The sequence below is a fragment of the Haemorhous mexicanus genome, chromosome Z, assembly GCF_027477595.1.
Source record: "Haemorhous mexicanus isolate bHaeMex1 chromosome Z, bHaeMex1.pri, whole genome shotgun sequence".
NCBI classification, from domain to species: domain Eukaryota; kingdom Metazoa; phylum Chordata; class Aves; order Passeriformes; family Fringillidae; genus Haemorhous; species Haemorhous mexicanus.
The window spans coordinates 80,058,488-80,071,304 of record NC_082381.1 but is presented as its reverse complement, the minus strand read 5'-3'; the positions used below and the strand labels follow the sequence as shown (position 1 = coordinate 80,071,304).

Sequence of the window (12,817 nt, the reverse complement as noted above, 5' to 3'; positions counted from 1 at the left end):
AAGAATACTTGTGTAAATACAACTTTTGTCACTATTAAGATTCAGTGTCCCAGATGTTCAGTCAATGCTGGCTTCTCATTAAGTAAATAATTCCCTTCCAACGCAAACCAGTTTGTAAAAACAACACCTTAACATACACATCAGACCTTCTCAGACCCATCAGTCTGGGAGTGGGGGGGATGGGAAAGCTGAGTCCCAAAGGGATCTGGGTGGTGGGTGAGTTTGCATGAGCATGCCTGGAGAGGAAGAGCAGGGTGAGCTGTGTACTGCAGGCAATCCTGGGGTCACGAGGTTTAAGGAGCCTCAAAACCTGGGTACTGAGCTGATGTGGCAAGTGAGTGACAGAATGGGCAGCAGCTCCAGAGAGGGGTTTTCCCCACTGACTATTTCCCAGCAGTCGCTGATCAGCAGGAGCCAGGGCCTCTCTGCAAGGTGCCAGGGAAGCAGGAATGGACATTTTCAGTACTTCAGCACTCATTTCTGGGAATGTTTGCTGCAATTACCCCCTCTTATGGCTGGGAACCACAGATTTGGAAACACCCAGATTGCACAATGCCCTGGCCAGAGGTGCCACCCACAGACCTGGCAGCAATAAAAAGGAGAGGGAGCAGAAGCATCAGCAGAGACCTGCAAGGAGCACATCCCCAGGTTCATCAGCTGTCTGCCTGCTGCAGAGATGGTGCAAGCAACTCCTTTGCTCCTTGTGCTCTTCCTGGCCCTGGGAGCTCACAGCCTCGCTGTGAAAAAGGTACTGTGAGGGTGGGATGCACAGGGTGGGGTGGGCAGGGGGCTGTGGCTGCAGGTACTGGTGCTGAATTCCCTGTTCTCCAGTGCTCCCTGACCGGGCGCTGGGTCAATGACCTGGGCTCCAACATGACCATCATGACCGTGAACGCAAATGGTGCCTTTGCTGGCTCCTACCACACGGCTGTGACAGCCACCTCCAATGAGATCAAGCTGTCACCACTGCAGGGATCCATGCAGAAGAGCCCTAACCAGAAGGGCCAGCCCACCTTTGGCTTCACTGTCAACTGGAGCTTTTCAGGTATTTCTTTCCCAGCCTCCTTATGGTATCCTGGACCTCCCCTGCCCTCCCTCTTTTGCTCTGGAAGCTTTTTCTGCCCTCCCTGCCGTGTCCTTGCTGATTCCCTGCCTTACCCTGCACTATCCCCACTGCTTTCCCTCTCCTTCCCCTGGAGCTCCTCTGTTGCTGTCAGCTCTCAGTCCCAGGCTGCAGGAGAGGCAGCAGGGGCTGGAGCCTGCACTGCTTGCCCATGTCTGTGTGACACCCCAGCCCTCTGAGCCCTCCTGCTGCTTTCCCCATCCCCACTGTCCTCAGAGGCCAAGGACAGCAGGGGTCTACTGTCCCCTGTGCTGAGGCAGCCACTGACCTGCCACCTCAGCCACGCTCCCCTCCGCCTCCTGTCTTGTCCCCACAGACTCCATCACTGTTTTCACGGGCCAATGCTTTGTGGATGAGTATGGAAAGGAGGTCTTGAAGACCATGTGGCTGCTGAGGTCACGTGTGGAGAACATCAAAAATGACTGGAAAGCCACCAGGTGAGCCCCCTGTCCCTGCCCTGCACATGTCCCCTGTGCGCCCCTGAGGGGTTTGGGCTGTCACAAGTGAGTGGTTTAGGTTGCTTGCAGAGTCACTCTCACAGGTGTTGGCAAAAGCAGGTTTACTCTCTGTTTTAAAAGCACAACTTAACAAATCTCAATGGCAAGGTTTGCTTGATTGCTTTGTGCGTGGGTAAAACACAGATAGGAAAAATACCATCCCCTGGGGTCCTGCCAAGGCGCTAATGTGGTGTGGGAATACTGGTCTGGGTGCGTGTTTGGACACTGTCACGTCCCTCCCTCACGTGTCCTCTTCTGTGTCCCCACAGGGTGGGCACCAACGTCTTCACCCGCCTGCAGTCACAGGAGTGAGGCAGCAGCAGGGGCTGCCCGGGCCAGCAGCAGCGCCAGGGCTGTGCCCCTGCTCCTGCAGCACCACCTGCTTCTTCCAATAAAGCTTTGCTGCAAACACCCACAGTCTCCTGTCATGTTGTTGCAAAATGTGGGATAAGCAAAATATTTCTTTAAAAGGTTTGTTCTTTGATGTTTGAGGTTTTTGTGAAACTGAGACCAACAAACAAGCTCTAAGCTATGTCCAGGTGTTAGAAAGAGAACTTGGTAGAATTGCCTTGTTAAGGTTTAGGTCTTGATGGGCTTTAATGATCTCAGACCTGAGTGCAGGTTACAAAACTTAGGATGAACAATATACCACTGGTAATGGACACAAAGAGTGCGGAATTTACAAGACACTTGCTTGAACCCCCAGCATAAAATACTAATAAAGACAACTGGATCAGGAAAAACTCAGCGCTGAAGCAGCTCTGACTAGGTAGAAAATAAATTCTGGCAGGGAGAGAGCATGACTTATGGTCCACTAAGTGAAGAAACCCACCAACTCAAGAGAAGAGAATGGCTGAGCCTGCAAATTGATTAGCATCAGATGCAAGAGAATTCTTAACCAATAGGAGAGAGAATAGTAATTAATAAGAGAACTAAATAACTCATAGCCAATGAACTAATTTTGCTTTTGTTTGCTAGATGTGTAAATAGAAAAACATTTTGATAGTTGGTGTGCTTGATCTTTGGAATAACACTGAGGGCTCAGGCTTCTGGAACTAAAACAAAAAAATCAATGTCTCTCTTGAGTGTGCAATTACTGCCTTGTTATGCACCAGGTAACAAATCCAATTTTTTTGGACAACTCTCATGGCTCAGCACACACATTCCCAGTACTTCCCATGATGTCTTGCAGTCCCTTCTGTCACCATACCCGAGGCTTCCTGCGTGTCCCCTGCTGTGACCCTCAGTGACATGGACTCCTCCTCTGCAGCCCGCCCACCCCACCAGCCCGTTCAGCCTGGAGCAGTGCCTGCTTGCCCATCTCCCACCCAGAGGGTATCCCTTGGCAGGAGGGCAGGTTTCGGCAGCCGCTGCCCGGCCACAGCCCCCTCTGCTGTGAAAGGGGCTGGGTGGGTGTGGGCAGAGCCTGGGCACCACACACGGCCACCACCACCATGGGCACCCTGGGTGCTGCTGCTGCTCACCCTGGCCCTGCTCATGGCCCGTGGTGCTGCATCCAGGGAGGTGAGAGCAGCCCTGTGGCCGTGCCGAGCTGTGCTGAGCTGTGCTGAGCTGTCCTGGGTGCAGGGTGGGGGCTGAGGGGCTGCAGGCCCTGGCTGTGCCATCCCTGTGGTGCACTGGGAATGACCAGATGGCTGCCTGGTCCTGCTGTGCTATCTGGTGCCATGCCATGTCCTGCCGTGCTGTGCCACTCCATGCTGTGCTGTGCCACAGACTGCTGTGCCATGCTGTCCTGTGCCATGCTGGGCCACCCCTGGGGCACAGTGTGCAGGGCTGGCAGGGTTTCATGTTTCTATCATGCCATGCTGTCCTGTCCTGTGACACCCCAGCACAGTGTTCCTCTGCTCCCCTTGTGCCTGGCTGTGCCATGCCACACCACAGTGCAGTGTCCATGACCAAGGAGGCTGCCAGCTCTGGCTGTGCTGTCTTTGGGGGTACTGTGGGTCACCTATCCCTGCTATAGGGGGTTACCCAGTACTGCCAGCTCTGCCCTGCCCTGCCAGGGAGGGAGAGGTGCTGTCCCAGCTGGTGCCCATACGCTGGTCTCAGTTGCCACACAGAGGGCCATGCCATGGGATACACATGACACTGCTGGTGGGGGGAGGGGGAACTGTGGCTCAGCACTGCCCAAGCCACCCACACAACCCCTGGTCCCCAGTGTGACCTGCAGGGCCTGTGGAGAAATGAGCTGGGCTTCAATATGACCATCTTGGCTGCGAACACAGCTGGGACCTTCTCAGGCTCCACCCACACTGCAGTGGCAGCCACCAACAAGCAGATCCTTGTGTCACCCTTGTGAGGGGTCCAGCAGCATCCCAGTGCCAAGAAACCCCCCACCTTCGGCTTCACTGTGCAGTGGCAGCTCTCAGCTACAGCAGTGACACTGATCCTCTGCCCATGCTTGGAGTGGGGACCCCCTGCCTGGTGCCCCAAATCCCCTGTGGCACCCAGAGGAGCCCTGGCTGTGGGCACAGATTGGCCACATGCACACATTCCTGCCGTGGGAAGTGGTGGTGGGAGAGCTTGTCTATGGTGGGTTTCAGGGCTGTCTGGAAAAGGTGATGGGGGTGTCCATTTGTCTGTCCAGGGGCAGGGCTGATGCCCAACTCTCTGTCCAGTGATGTGGAAGCGGTCGACCTGGCCAGTGTGGCAGGAAAGCCCATCTCTCTGTCCAGGGCATGTTTGTCTGCCAGGACCAGGTGGCCCAGACTTCCCTGTCTTGAGGTGCAGGCTCTTACCCTGCTCTGCCTCTCTCAAACTTTGCCAGACTCCACCACTGCCTTTTTGGGCTTCGTGGATCACCAGAGGAAGGAGACACTGGAGACCACGTGGCTCCTGTGGATAGAGGTCCCGTCACACAAGGGCACCTGGAAAGTCACAAGGTGAGCTCTGTCCCTGCCATCTCACCCCACAGCCCTCCCTCCCACCCTGCTGGCACATTTTCCCTGCAGGGTTGGCTCTTCCATCTTCACCCACATCAAGTGATGGGAACAGGGACCAGTGCTGCCTGCACCCTGCTGTCCTTCTGCATCCCCAAGTCTCCCCACTCTCTGGAGCCAAACAAACCTTTCCCCACATGGCAGCGAGCTGTGTCCCTGGTGTACAAGCAGCCATCTGTGGGTGTGTCCCCATCTGTGGCCATGGGGAGACCGAGGTGCTGGCAGGGGGACAACAGGGAAGTGTTTTGGAAGGGATGGGAAAGATGGGGTTGGGGACAGTAATTTTGCTTCCTGATCATGGCTTCAGGCCTCAGCAGGGGCCTCCTTGCCTGTGTACCCATTTGGGACATTCATGGGGCTGGGTGGCTCCAGGCAGAACCTGCAGTGTGGGGTAGCAGGACACCCCACAGCTGAGGGAAGGGGTGAAAGCCACATGCAGGCAAGCCAGCACTCTCCCCTGGCCTCATCCTGTGCCTCTGCACCCCTCTCTGCCTCATCCTCCCATCAAACCCATTTCCAGCTACTGCTCTGCTTGGAGTCTCGGTGCTGCATGCACATATGCAGGAGAGCTGGGTGCCGGCCCTCACAGAGGGAAATCCAGGGTGTTGGGGCAGTCTAAAATCCAGGATGGATGCTGGGGGGATCAGGAGAGAGGCCTGGGACTCCAGGGAGAGCTGCTGAGCAGAGCGGGTGGCTAAAGCCAGGTACTGCAGGTGTGCCTGTTGTTCCTACGCGGGCATAATGTACTTCCCACTGACTGGCTGTCACCTGATCAGCTGGGGGGTGGAACAGGATACGGATCCTTTCTGGTGCTCATGTTCACAGGATGTTATCTGAACATTAAACTTTATCAGCTCCTTAGGAAAGGAAACAAATCCAACAAGGGCCCGATGCCCTTTGCACCGGTCTGACACTAATCCATCAATTCAGCAGCTCATGAAGTTTCTAACTCATTAGTTACATAATCCACGATGCACAGCTCCTAACTGCTGCTCCTGAGCGCCACAGGGAGAAGCTGTGTGGGCACAGAGAGGTGCAAAGTGTGTGAAGGACAATGCTGCCTGGTGGCTACAGGGCTGCTGGGACAAGAGACTGCTGGATGGGGCAGAAAGCACACAGTGCCCCGAGAAAGTGTCAGTGCCTGTCTGCCATCCTCTTCCTCTCACAGTGTGCCTGTCCTTCCCCAGCCTTCCTCAGCCTTTGCTCTTTTCCCTCATTCCCTGCTGGGTTCTGGGGCTGCACACAGAGCACAGACCTGAGGCTCTCCAGGGTAAGCTTGTACTAACTGACTACAACTGGTTTATGTGCCTGGTGGTCCAGCTTTTGGTCAAAAGTCACCGTGCATCCTCATCTTCACCCTTGCACCCTCATCCTCATGCCTGCATTCTGCACAGGGCCCTAAGTTCATCCCCTCTGATCCTTGGCACTGCTCTGGTTGTGCAGGGGTCGTTCTCCTGCTTCTCTTCCCCAAACACCCACTGTGGCTGTCACCTGCACCATGAGGCTAAAGCCTTGGGACTCCAGTGTGAGTGGAGGATGAGGCCGGGAGCCCTGCACAGCAGGGCACAAGGCCACTGACAACCATGTTGGCCCAGAACATAAGATTTAATTTAATTTCTGTCGTTTTATTACCCCCTCAACTGCAAATTCCCTGGCTCCTGGTTCCTTGTAAGAAAGCAGCCAGTGGGACAGAGAATGATCCAAGTGTTGTGCTTGCTTAATAAGAAAACTGAAAGTAAAACTGTAGAGTTTTACGAGAAATCAGCACTGGGGGCGCCAGTGCTGGATCAAAATCTGTGTATCACAATCTGTGCTCTTCAGCTGTCCTAACTATCCCACATCCGGTCCCTGACCTTGCTGTGATCCTGCCCTTTTATTGACATCTCATTTCATTTGCCTTTTCCTCTTGCCTGGTACATGCAACCTGGGCTGCTCACTTCCAGCCTGCAATGCCCTGCTCAGAGGTTTTCCTACTGCTGTTGGGGCCAGTTTGCTTCATTCATCTCCCAGTTCCCTGGACCCACTGCAGATCACCTGCTGTCCATGCACACATGCCTTGCCCAGTCCTCATGACTCTCTGCCCTTCTGTCCATCCCTTGCAGTGACCAGAGGGTGCTTTGGGACACAGGAGCTCCAGCAGGGCAGGGTGGAAACTTAGACCCAGCCCTCAACCAGTAGACATGGGGCTAAAGACCCCCAGGCCGGGTGATGTCGGTGGGCAGCCCCATGCAACCCCTCCTGCATCCCTGTTCTGCCCATACCCATTCCTGTGTCCACCCCTGTTCCAGTCTGGTGTCAATCTCCATCCCTGCCTCTAATCCCTGATCCCTGCCCCCATCCCGGCCCCATCCCCATCCCCCCCACCCTTGCTTCCATCTGCATCCCTTCCCCTGTTCCCATCCCCATCCATGTGCACATCCCCCAGCCCTCATCCTTGCCCCCCAGCTCCCGTTCCCATCCCACCACAGCGTCTTCCTGCCTTCATCCCCAGCCCTGTGCACATCCCCGTCCTTGCCCCTGTCCCTGCCCCGACCCCTCTTCCCCTCCCTGTCTCCTTATCCTTCCTTCTGCTAGTATCGGTCCCTCCCTCAGGTACCACCCGGGGCTTTCCCGGAAAGCAGCGCCGGAGCTGAATATAAGTCTGTGAGTCACTGGCATGGTTTGGTTCCTCACCGCCACTGCATCCCGAGCTGCCTCCCGATGAGCCGCCGCGTCCTCTCCGCTCTCGCCCTCCCTGCAGGGGTGTCCGTGGCCGCGGCTGCGGCAGGCTTCCAGGTGGGGGCTCCTGCTGGGAGGCAGGCGTGGGAAACTCGGCTCCGGGGAAGTCTGGATGGGAGCACGGCTGGGGATCCCGGTGTTCGGGGAGGGACACGAGTGGGAGACTCGCCGGAGGGATGCAATATGATAAGGGAGCCGCAGCGCTTGTTAGGGATGGGACGCGCGTAGAAGACCTATCTGCGGGGGAATACTCGGCAACAGGAGGATCCCCTGCTCCAGCGGGTACCCAGGCAGGAAACCCTGCCGAGGGAGATGAGGGAAGTGATGCTCCGGGGTAGTCCGTGTGCCCGGGAGGGATGTGCATGGAGATTCCTTCCCTGTTGCAGGAGCCATGGATGTGGAAATCCCCCACTTCCCTCCCAGGGACTTGGAGGGGAATTGGGGCAGGGGAAGTGCGGGGATCCTGCCCCAGACGGTGACTTGCCCCTGTCTCGGACCGTGCAGTGCGGCAGGGAACAGGCAGCACTTAGAACTGCAGGTGGGATGTGCAGGGCACTGGTGAGACGGAGTCCACTGTGGACCTGAGGGCTGTGCCCATCCTAGTGAGCCTCTCTGTTGTGCTACACGTGTGCTGAGCACAGCACAGGTATCCACAAACACGGGCAGATGTGCCCTGGACTCACACAGCTCACCTGCCCGGGCTACAGCAGGGGTCCCACCCATGTTCCTGCCTGTCCAAGGCTCCCACCCTTTACTTTTCCTCTTCACCTCTCCCTTTTGCTTGGCTTACCCCAGCTTTTGGCTCTCTTGATGTAGCTGAGATAGCAACAACTTTATGAATCAAGTATTTAAAAAAAGAATGCTTGAGCATTCTCAGGACTCCAGAAAACCTCTGCTGTGCCACCATCTGCAGCCTGACCCGTGTTTGTGTTCTTTTCCAAGCTCCTCTGCCAGGGAGTTGAGCACCCTGGGGAGAAAAAGGCCAGCAAGGAAGGGGAAAAGGCAACCATGGGGAAGAGCAGAAGGCCTATCAAGGTGAGTGCCAGCACCCCGTGGGCATCGGGGGGTGTGGGCAGGGGGCTCAGCCTGTAAGGGCTTGTACAGGCAGCCCCAGGGACACATCTGCTTATCCCCAGCCGTGCAACCTGACCGGCTGGTGGGAGAATGATCTGGGCTCCAAGATGCAAGTGTTTGAGGTTGGCAAGGACGGAACCTTCTCTGGCCAGTACCACACCGCCGTGTCAAGCACCAAGAAACCCATCCAGCCGTCCCCTCTGACTGGCTCCCAGCACCTGGATGAGGATGGACAGTGCACCTTTGGCTTCACTGTCAACTGGAAGAAGTTCTCAGGTCTGTAGTTAAATGATGGCTGTTGTTGGATGGAGTGCTGGGATGGAGAGGGGGGCTCAGGCAGGTCGCAGTGCTCAGGAATCCCAATTCTTCTGTTCTCCTGCTGTCTCCTGTCTCTCCTTCCCTGATTCCTTCCCCACTCTGGATGGTGTCTGCAGATAGCAGTACCCCTCCCAAAACAAGTTCTGGATGAGGCAGCACCACAGGTTGCTTTGACAACACCTCTGCCACACACCATTTCCTTGCAAATACCGGGATCCACTCAGGCTCCATGAGCACTAAGCTCACTGATGTCTGTGAAGCTCCAAAATCAGCTGGGGTCCTGTCAGGATGTTAACAGCTGCTACTGCTTTAGACTCCACAGCTGTCTTCGTGGGCCAGTGCTTCAATGGGGATGATGGGAAGGAGGTCCTGCACACCTCCTGGCTGCTGCGGGAGAAAGTCGACTCGGAGCAGGATGACTGGAAAGCCACCAGGTGAGCCAAGGTACCCCCAGTCCATCTGGGATCCCTGGGATCCCTATCCTGCTGCTGGCTGGGCACCAATGGGTGACTGCTTCCCCACAGGACTGGGCGCAACACCTTCACTCGAGCAGGCTGAAAGAAGGAGCAGCAACTTATTCTGGCCACACCTGGGAGACTGGAGACCCCTCAGCAGGATCAGTGTGTACCAGCATGCCCTGATGTTTCCAGCTCTGGAGGAAGTTATCTCAGAAAACAACAAATAAAATTAAAGATATTTAAACACAACCTTGTGCAGTCTGGGGATATGTCCTGGAAAAGCTGGGCTAAAACTCTGTGGGGGGTGGGTGTGGGGTGAAACTCTCATTCCCTTATTCTGGGAAGAGACTGGCCCCAAGAAAGTCCCTTTTCCAGCCCAAACAGGATGGTGCATTTCCAAAGTAACCCTCTGACACTAACTGTGACCAGCACTCACTCCTTCCTGCTGAAAGCCTGGTAAGTGTGATGGCAGAGTAGGCTGGGGAGCTCTTCTGCATCCCAAAAACCTGGCTGGGAGGCCCCTGGCTCTGACATAGCCCTTAAGCAGGCAGGTGAGGGGCCTTGGCTGCGTCCACACTCCTGAAAAGTGCCAAGGGCTGCTCGGTACCAGCCACACAGGGCCAGTAGCTGCAGTATACCCAGCCCAAAACTCTTTCTGGGAAATGTGATTTACTGAAAACCGAATGGCCAGCAAATACAGCCTCTCAAATCCCTGCCCAATGGACTATGTGGCTGACTAAATCAGGAAGTTCCTGTGCTGCCTTAGGCACCCCTGTAAGCCAAAGAAAATGATTTCCAGGAAATCAGGTCTTGGTCTGAATCTGAAAATCCTTGTGCCTTTGATTCTCAAAATAACCCAGGACAGTGCTGCATGCCCTGAGCTGGCATACTGCCTGGGATTTGATGAATTTAAAAGTAGGACTGGGCTGCTGGGGCTGCCACCCCTCTCTGCCCCCCTGGCTCTTCTGCCACAAATGCTGTGGGTGGGAGAGCTTTGCTAACAGCACCTGTGGCTTTAGTAAGTTTGCCTGCTCTGTGTTTTCACCTGCCTTGTGAAAAACTTGCATGTGGTTTGCTTCTCACATCTTTCTCCCTGGGGCTCATCTTCCGTTTCCAGAGCCATGCTGCTGTTCCCTTCTCTGTGCCTTGCTGGCATTTCTCCAGCTTTTTCAGTTCCCTTACAGAATGTCTTTACACCAGCCCTCTGCTATGCATTTATGTATCTGCACAGCTTTTTATGTGCTTTTAGAGGGGTTGGAGAAGTGGGAAAGTGAGAGGCAGAGGACCACAGGACTCAGCTCCCACCTGAAACCTGACCAGCTCAGCAGTGAGGTGCCCCACTGAGCCTCCAGCCTCACTGCATGCATCCTCCTGACCTCATTATTGCCTTCATGCCAGCATTTCCCCAAGGCAGGGCTCTCCCAAGGCTGTGCAGCACTCCCAGAGTGCTTCAGCAAGGCAGCAGTGCTGACCACAGTTGGAGCATCCTGCAAACCCCAGCAGGCAGCCACAGTGCTGGTGAGGAACATGGCAGGCATGAGCTGGCAGAGCTATTTCCAAGGCCAGTCCCTACCTCAGGGCACCCAGCCTGGTTGCAACGCATCCCTGGCACCCCTCAGGTTTGGGGTGGCAGGAGATTGGACCTGGGGGTGACTGCAGGTGTCTGGGAGTGGTTAAGGATGGGGATGTTTCTCCGTGGACATTTGGTACCCCTCAGCTCTGAGTTTTATTCAGCTGCAAACCTGCTCACTGTGCTGGTCTGCAAACCCTGCACTTCTTGTTTCCTTCTAGCACAGCCTCATCAGCAAGGCAAACATGAGCAGGGCTTCCCCTTCAGCCCCACTGCAGGAAAACTTGCTGTTTCTGCTGCATGACAAGTCTTGATCACAGTCATTCATACATTGTGAATGCCTCCAGGGGCAGGGGGAGTTGGTGGAGGCAGGAGACACCTGAAATCACAGGGGCATGGCTGTGTGGCACAGCTGTTCACACACACTGTGTATCAGTTAAAAAAAACCCCAAAAAATGAACTTATTAGGATCTTGGCATGGGGTGATGTTTGCGTAAGGATCAAATCCTTTCAAGCACTGAAGTCACTGTTAGAATGGAGAAGGAGCTTCAACTGCAGGGGTCCTCCAGCACTTACATGTCTTAACCACATGTGGAAAACTCTCCTGCGCAACCGTTTCTGTGGGGACTGCTGCTGTCAACCGTTTACAAATGTCTCAACACTGAGCATCTTGGTGCCCAACATCTCCCAGGGCAGCTGTTGACCCATCTAAGCAGACAGAGGCAGGGAATTCCCAGGTCACTCAAGGGACTGCATGGTTTGTGGGTTTGGGTGTACCACAACCTGGTACCCTCCACTCTGCAGCAATGACAAAAGAGTAAATTCAACTTTCAAGCCATAACTTCACTGATGAGTGGAGACACGTAGCTCCCGTCCCCTCCACTACTTCTACATGGTCCTCTGGTCAGGACCACACATTGTTCTCTCTCTTCTGCCTCTCTCCATGGCACTGTTGCAGCTGTAGCCTTGTCAACCATGGACTGCCATCCTGAGAGAATGGAGGAGCTCCTTAGTTATGTTCTCAGCCCTTCCTGGGTCTGGTTTGGAACCAGGGCACCTCCCAGATGTGTTTTGCCTCCCCATCCTACAGATGTGCTCATCAAATTTGTCAGTATAACCCTTTGTGTGGATGAGGAACCTGCAGCTTGTCCAGCTTGCTCTACATGGCTCAGAGGGTTGCTCAGTCCTGCCACCCTGCCCCACCGAGGCCGTGCTGTGGCACCAGGGCTGAGTCCCCTTCACTGCACTGCACCCTGACCAGGCAGTGGGTCACTGACTTTGGCTCCAGTGTAGCGATCTTGGCCGTGAACAGAAAAGGACACTTCACCGGCTGCTGCCACACACCATGAACGAGGCCTGGGTGTCACCACTGCAGGTGACACACTCAGTGAACCAGAAGAGCCAGCTCACCTTCAGCTATTAACTGGAGTTTTTCAGGAGCTTCTTCTTTCCCAGTCTCCCTCCTGTATTCTGAGCTCCTCTAGTGTCCACTAGATGACCTTGGAGTATCCCTGCCCTTCCCATGATGTCCAGCTCAGCTGGGCTCATGCCACCACACCCTGCATATCCCTTGCCTATTCAAGGTCCCGGCAGGACAGGAGGCTGGGGAGGGAAACATCACCCACCCACAAGCAGCCTTTCCCACTGACAAACTGGGTGCCTAAGAGGGACAGCCCCATCCCATCCCATCCCATCCCATCCCGGACAGCCCCATCCCATCCCATCCCATCCCATCCCATCCCATCCCATCCCATCCCATCCCATCCCATCCCATCCCATCCCATCCCATCCCATCCCATCCCATCCCATCCCATCCCATCCCATCCCATCCCATCCCATCCCATCCCATCCCATCCCATCCCATCCCATCCCATCCCATCCCATCCCCTCCCCTCCCCTCCCCTCCCCTCCCCTCCCCTCCCCTCCCCTCCCCTCCCCTCCCCTCCCCTCCCCTCCCCTCCCCTCCCCTCCCCTCCCCTCCCCTCCCCTCCCCTCCCCTCCCCTCCCCTCCCCTCCCCTCCCTTCACAGACTGCAGACTCCATCACCACCTCCATGGGCCAAAGCTTCACAGAGGAGGAGAGAAAGGAAGTACTGAAGG

At 55.6% G+C, this 12,817-nt stretch overlaps 2 protein-coding genes and 1 pseudogene across 2 annotated transcripts; all 3 read left to right on the top strand.

Annotated features, from left to right (window-relative positions):
- The first annotated feature begins 589 nt into the window (after window positions 1-589).
- LOC132341970 (avidin-like) lies at window positions 590-2,033 on the top strand. The gene is made up of 4 exons (XM_059874142.1): window positions 590-748; window positions 832-1,045; window positions 1,440-1,560; window positions 1,890-2,033. Exons 1-4 carry the CDS (start codon window positions 677-679, stop codon window positions 1,930-1,932), a joined length of 450 nt encoding a protein of 149 aa, XP_059730125.1. The 5' UTR covers window positions 590-676; the 3' UTR covers window positions 1,933-2,033.
- A 244-nt stretch (window positions 2,034-2,277) lies between these two features.
- Window positions 2,278-4,626, top strand: LOC132322521 (avidin-like; annotated as a pseudogene).
- A 2,574-nt stretch (window positions 4,627-7,200) lies between these two features.
- Window positions 7,201-9,397, top strand: LOC132322270 (avidin-like). The gene is made up of 5 exons (XM_059836632.1): window positions 7,201-7,355; window positions 8,241-8,333; window positions 8,435-8,648; window positions 9,004-9,124; window positions 9,215-9,397. The coding sequence occupies exons 1-5, from the start codon at window positions 7,281-7,283 to the stop codon at window positions 9,246-9,248; spliced, it is 537 nt and encodes a 178-aa protein (XP_059692615.1). The 5' UTR covers window positions 7,201-7,280; the 3' UTR covers window positions 9,249-9,397.
- The last annotated feature ends 3,420 nt before the right edge of the window (window positions 9,398-12,817 follow it).

What these genes read in the sequence shown, in the direction of transcription:
- LOC132341970 (XM_059874142.1), top strand. Translation starts at nt 677, where the DNA reads ATGGTGCAAGCAACTCCTTTGCTCCTTGTGCTCTTCCTGGCCCTGGGA. An exon ending in TGTCAACTGGAGCTTTTCAG is followed by an intron (nt 1,046 to 1,439) that starts GTATTTCTTTCC and finishes TTGTCCCCACAG; the next exon opens with ACTCCATCACTGTTTTCACG. An exon ending in AATGACTGGAAAGCCACCAG is followed by an intron (nt 1,561 to 1,889) that starts GTGAGCCCCCTG and finishes GTGTCCCCACAG; the next exon opens with GGTGGGCACCAACGTCTTCA.
- LOC132322270 (XM_059836632.1), top strand. Translation starts at nt 7,281, where the DNA reads ATGAGCCGCCGCGTCCTCTCCGCTCTCGCCCTCCCTGCAGGGGTGTCC. An exon ending in CGGCTGCGGCAGGCTTCCAG is followed by an intron (nt 7,356 to 8,240) that starts GTGGGGGCTCCT and finishes TTCTTTTCCAAG; the next exon opens with CTCCTCTGCCAGGGAGTTGA. An exon ending in AGAGCAGAAGGCCTATCAAG is followed by an intron (nt 8,334 to 8,434) that starts GTGAGTGCCAGC and finishes GCTTATCCCCAG; the next exon opens with CCGTGCAACCTGACCGGCTG.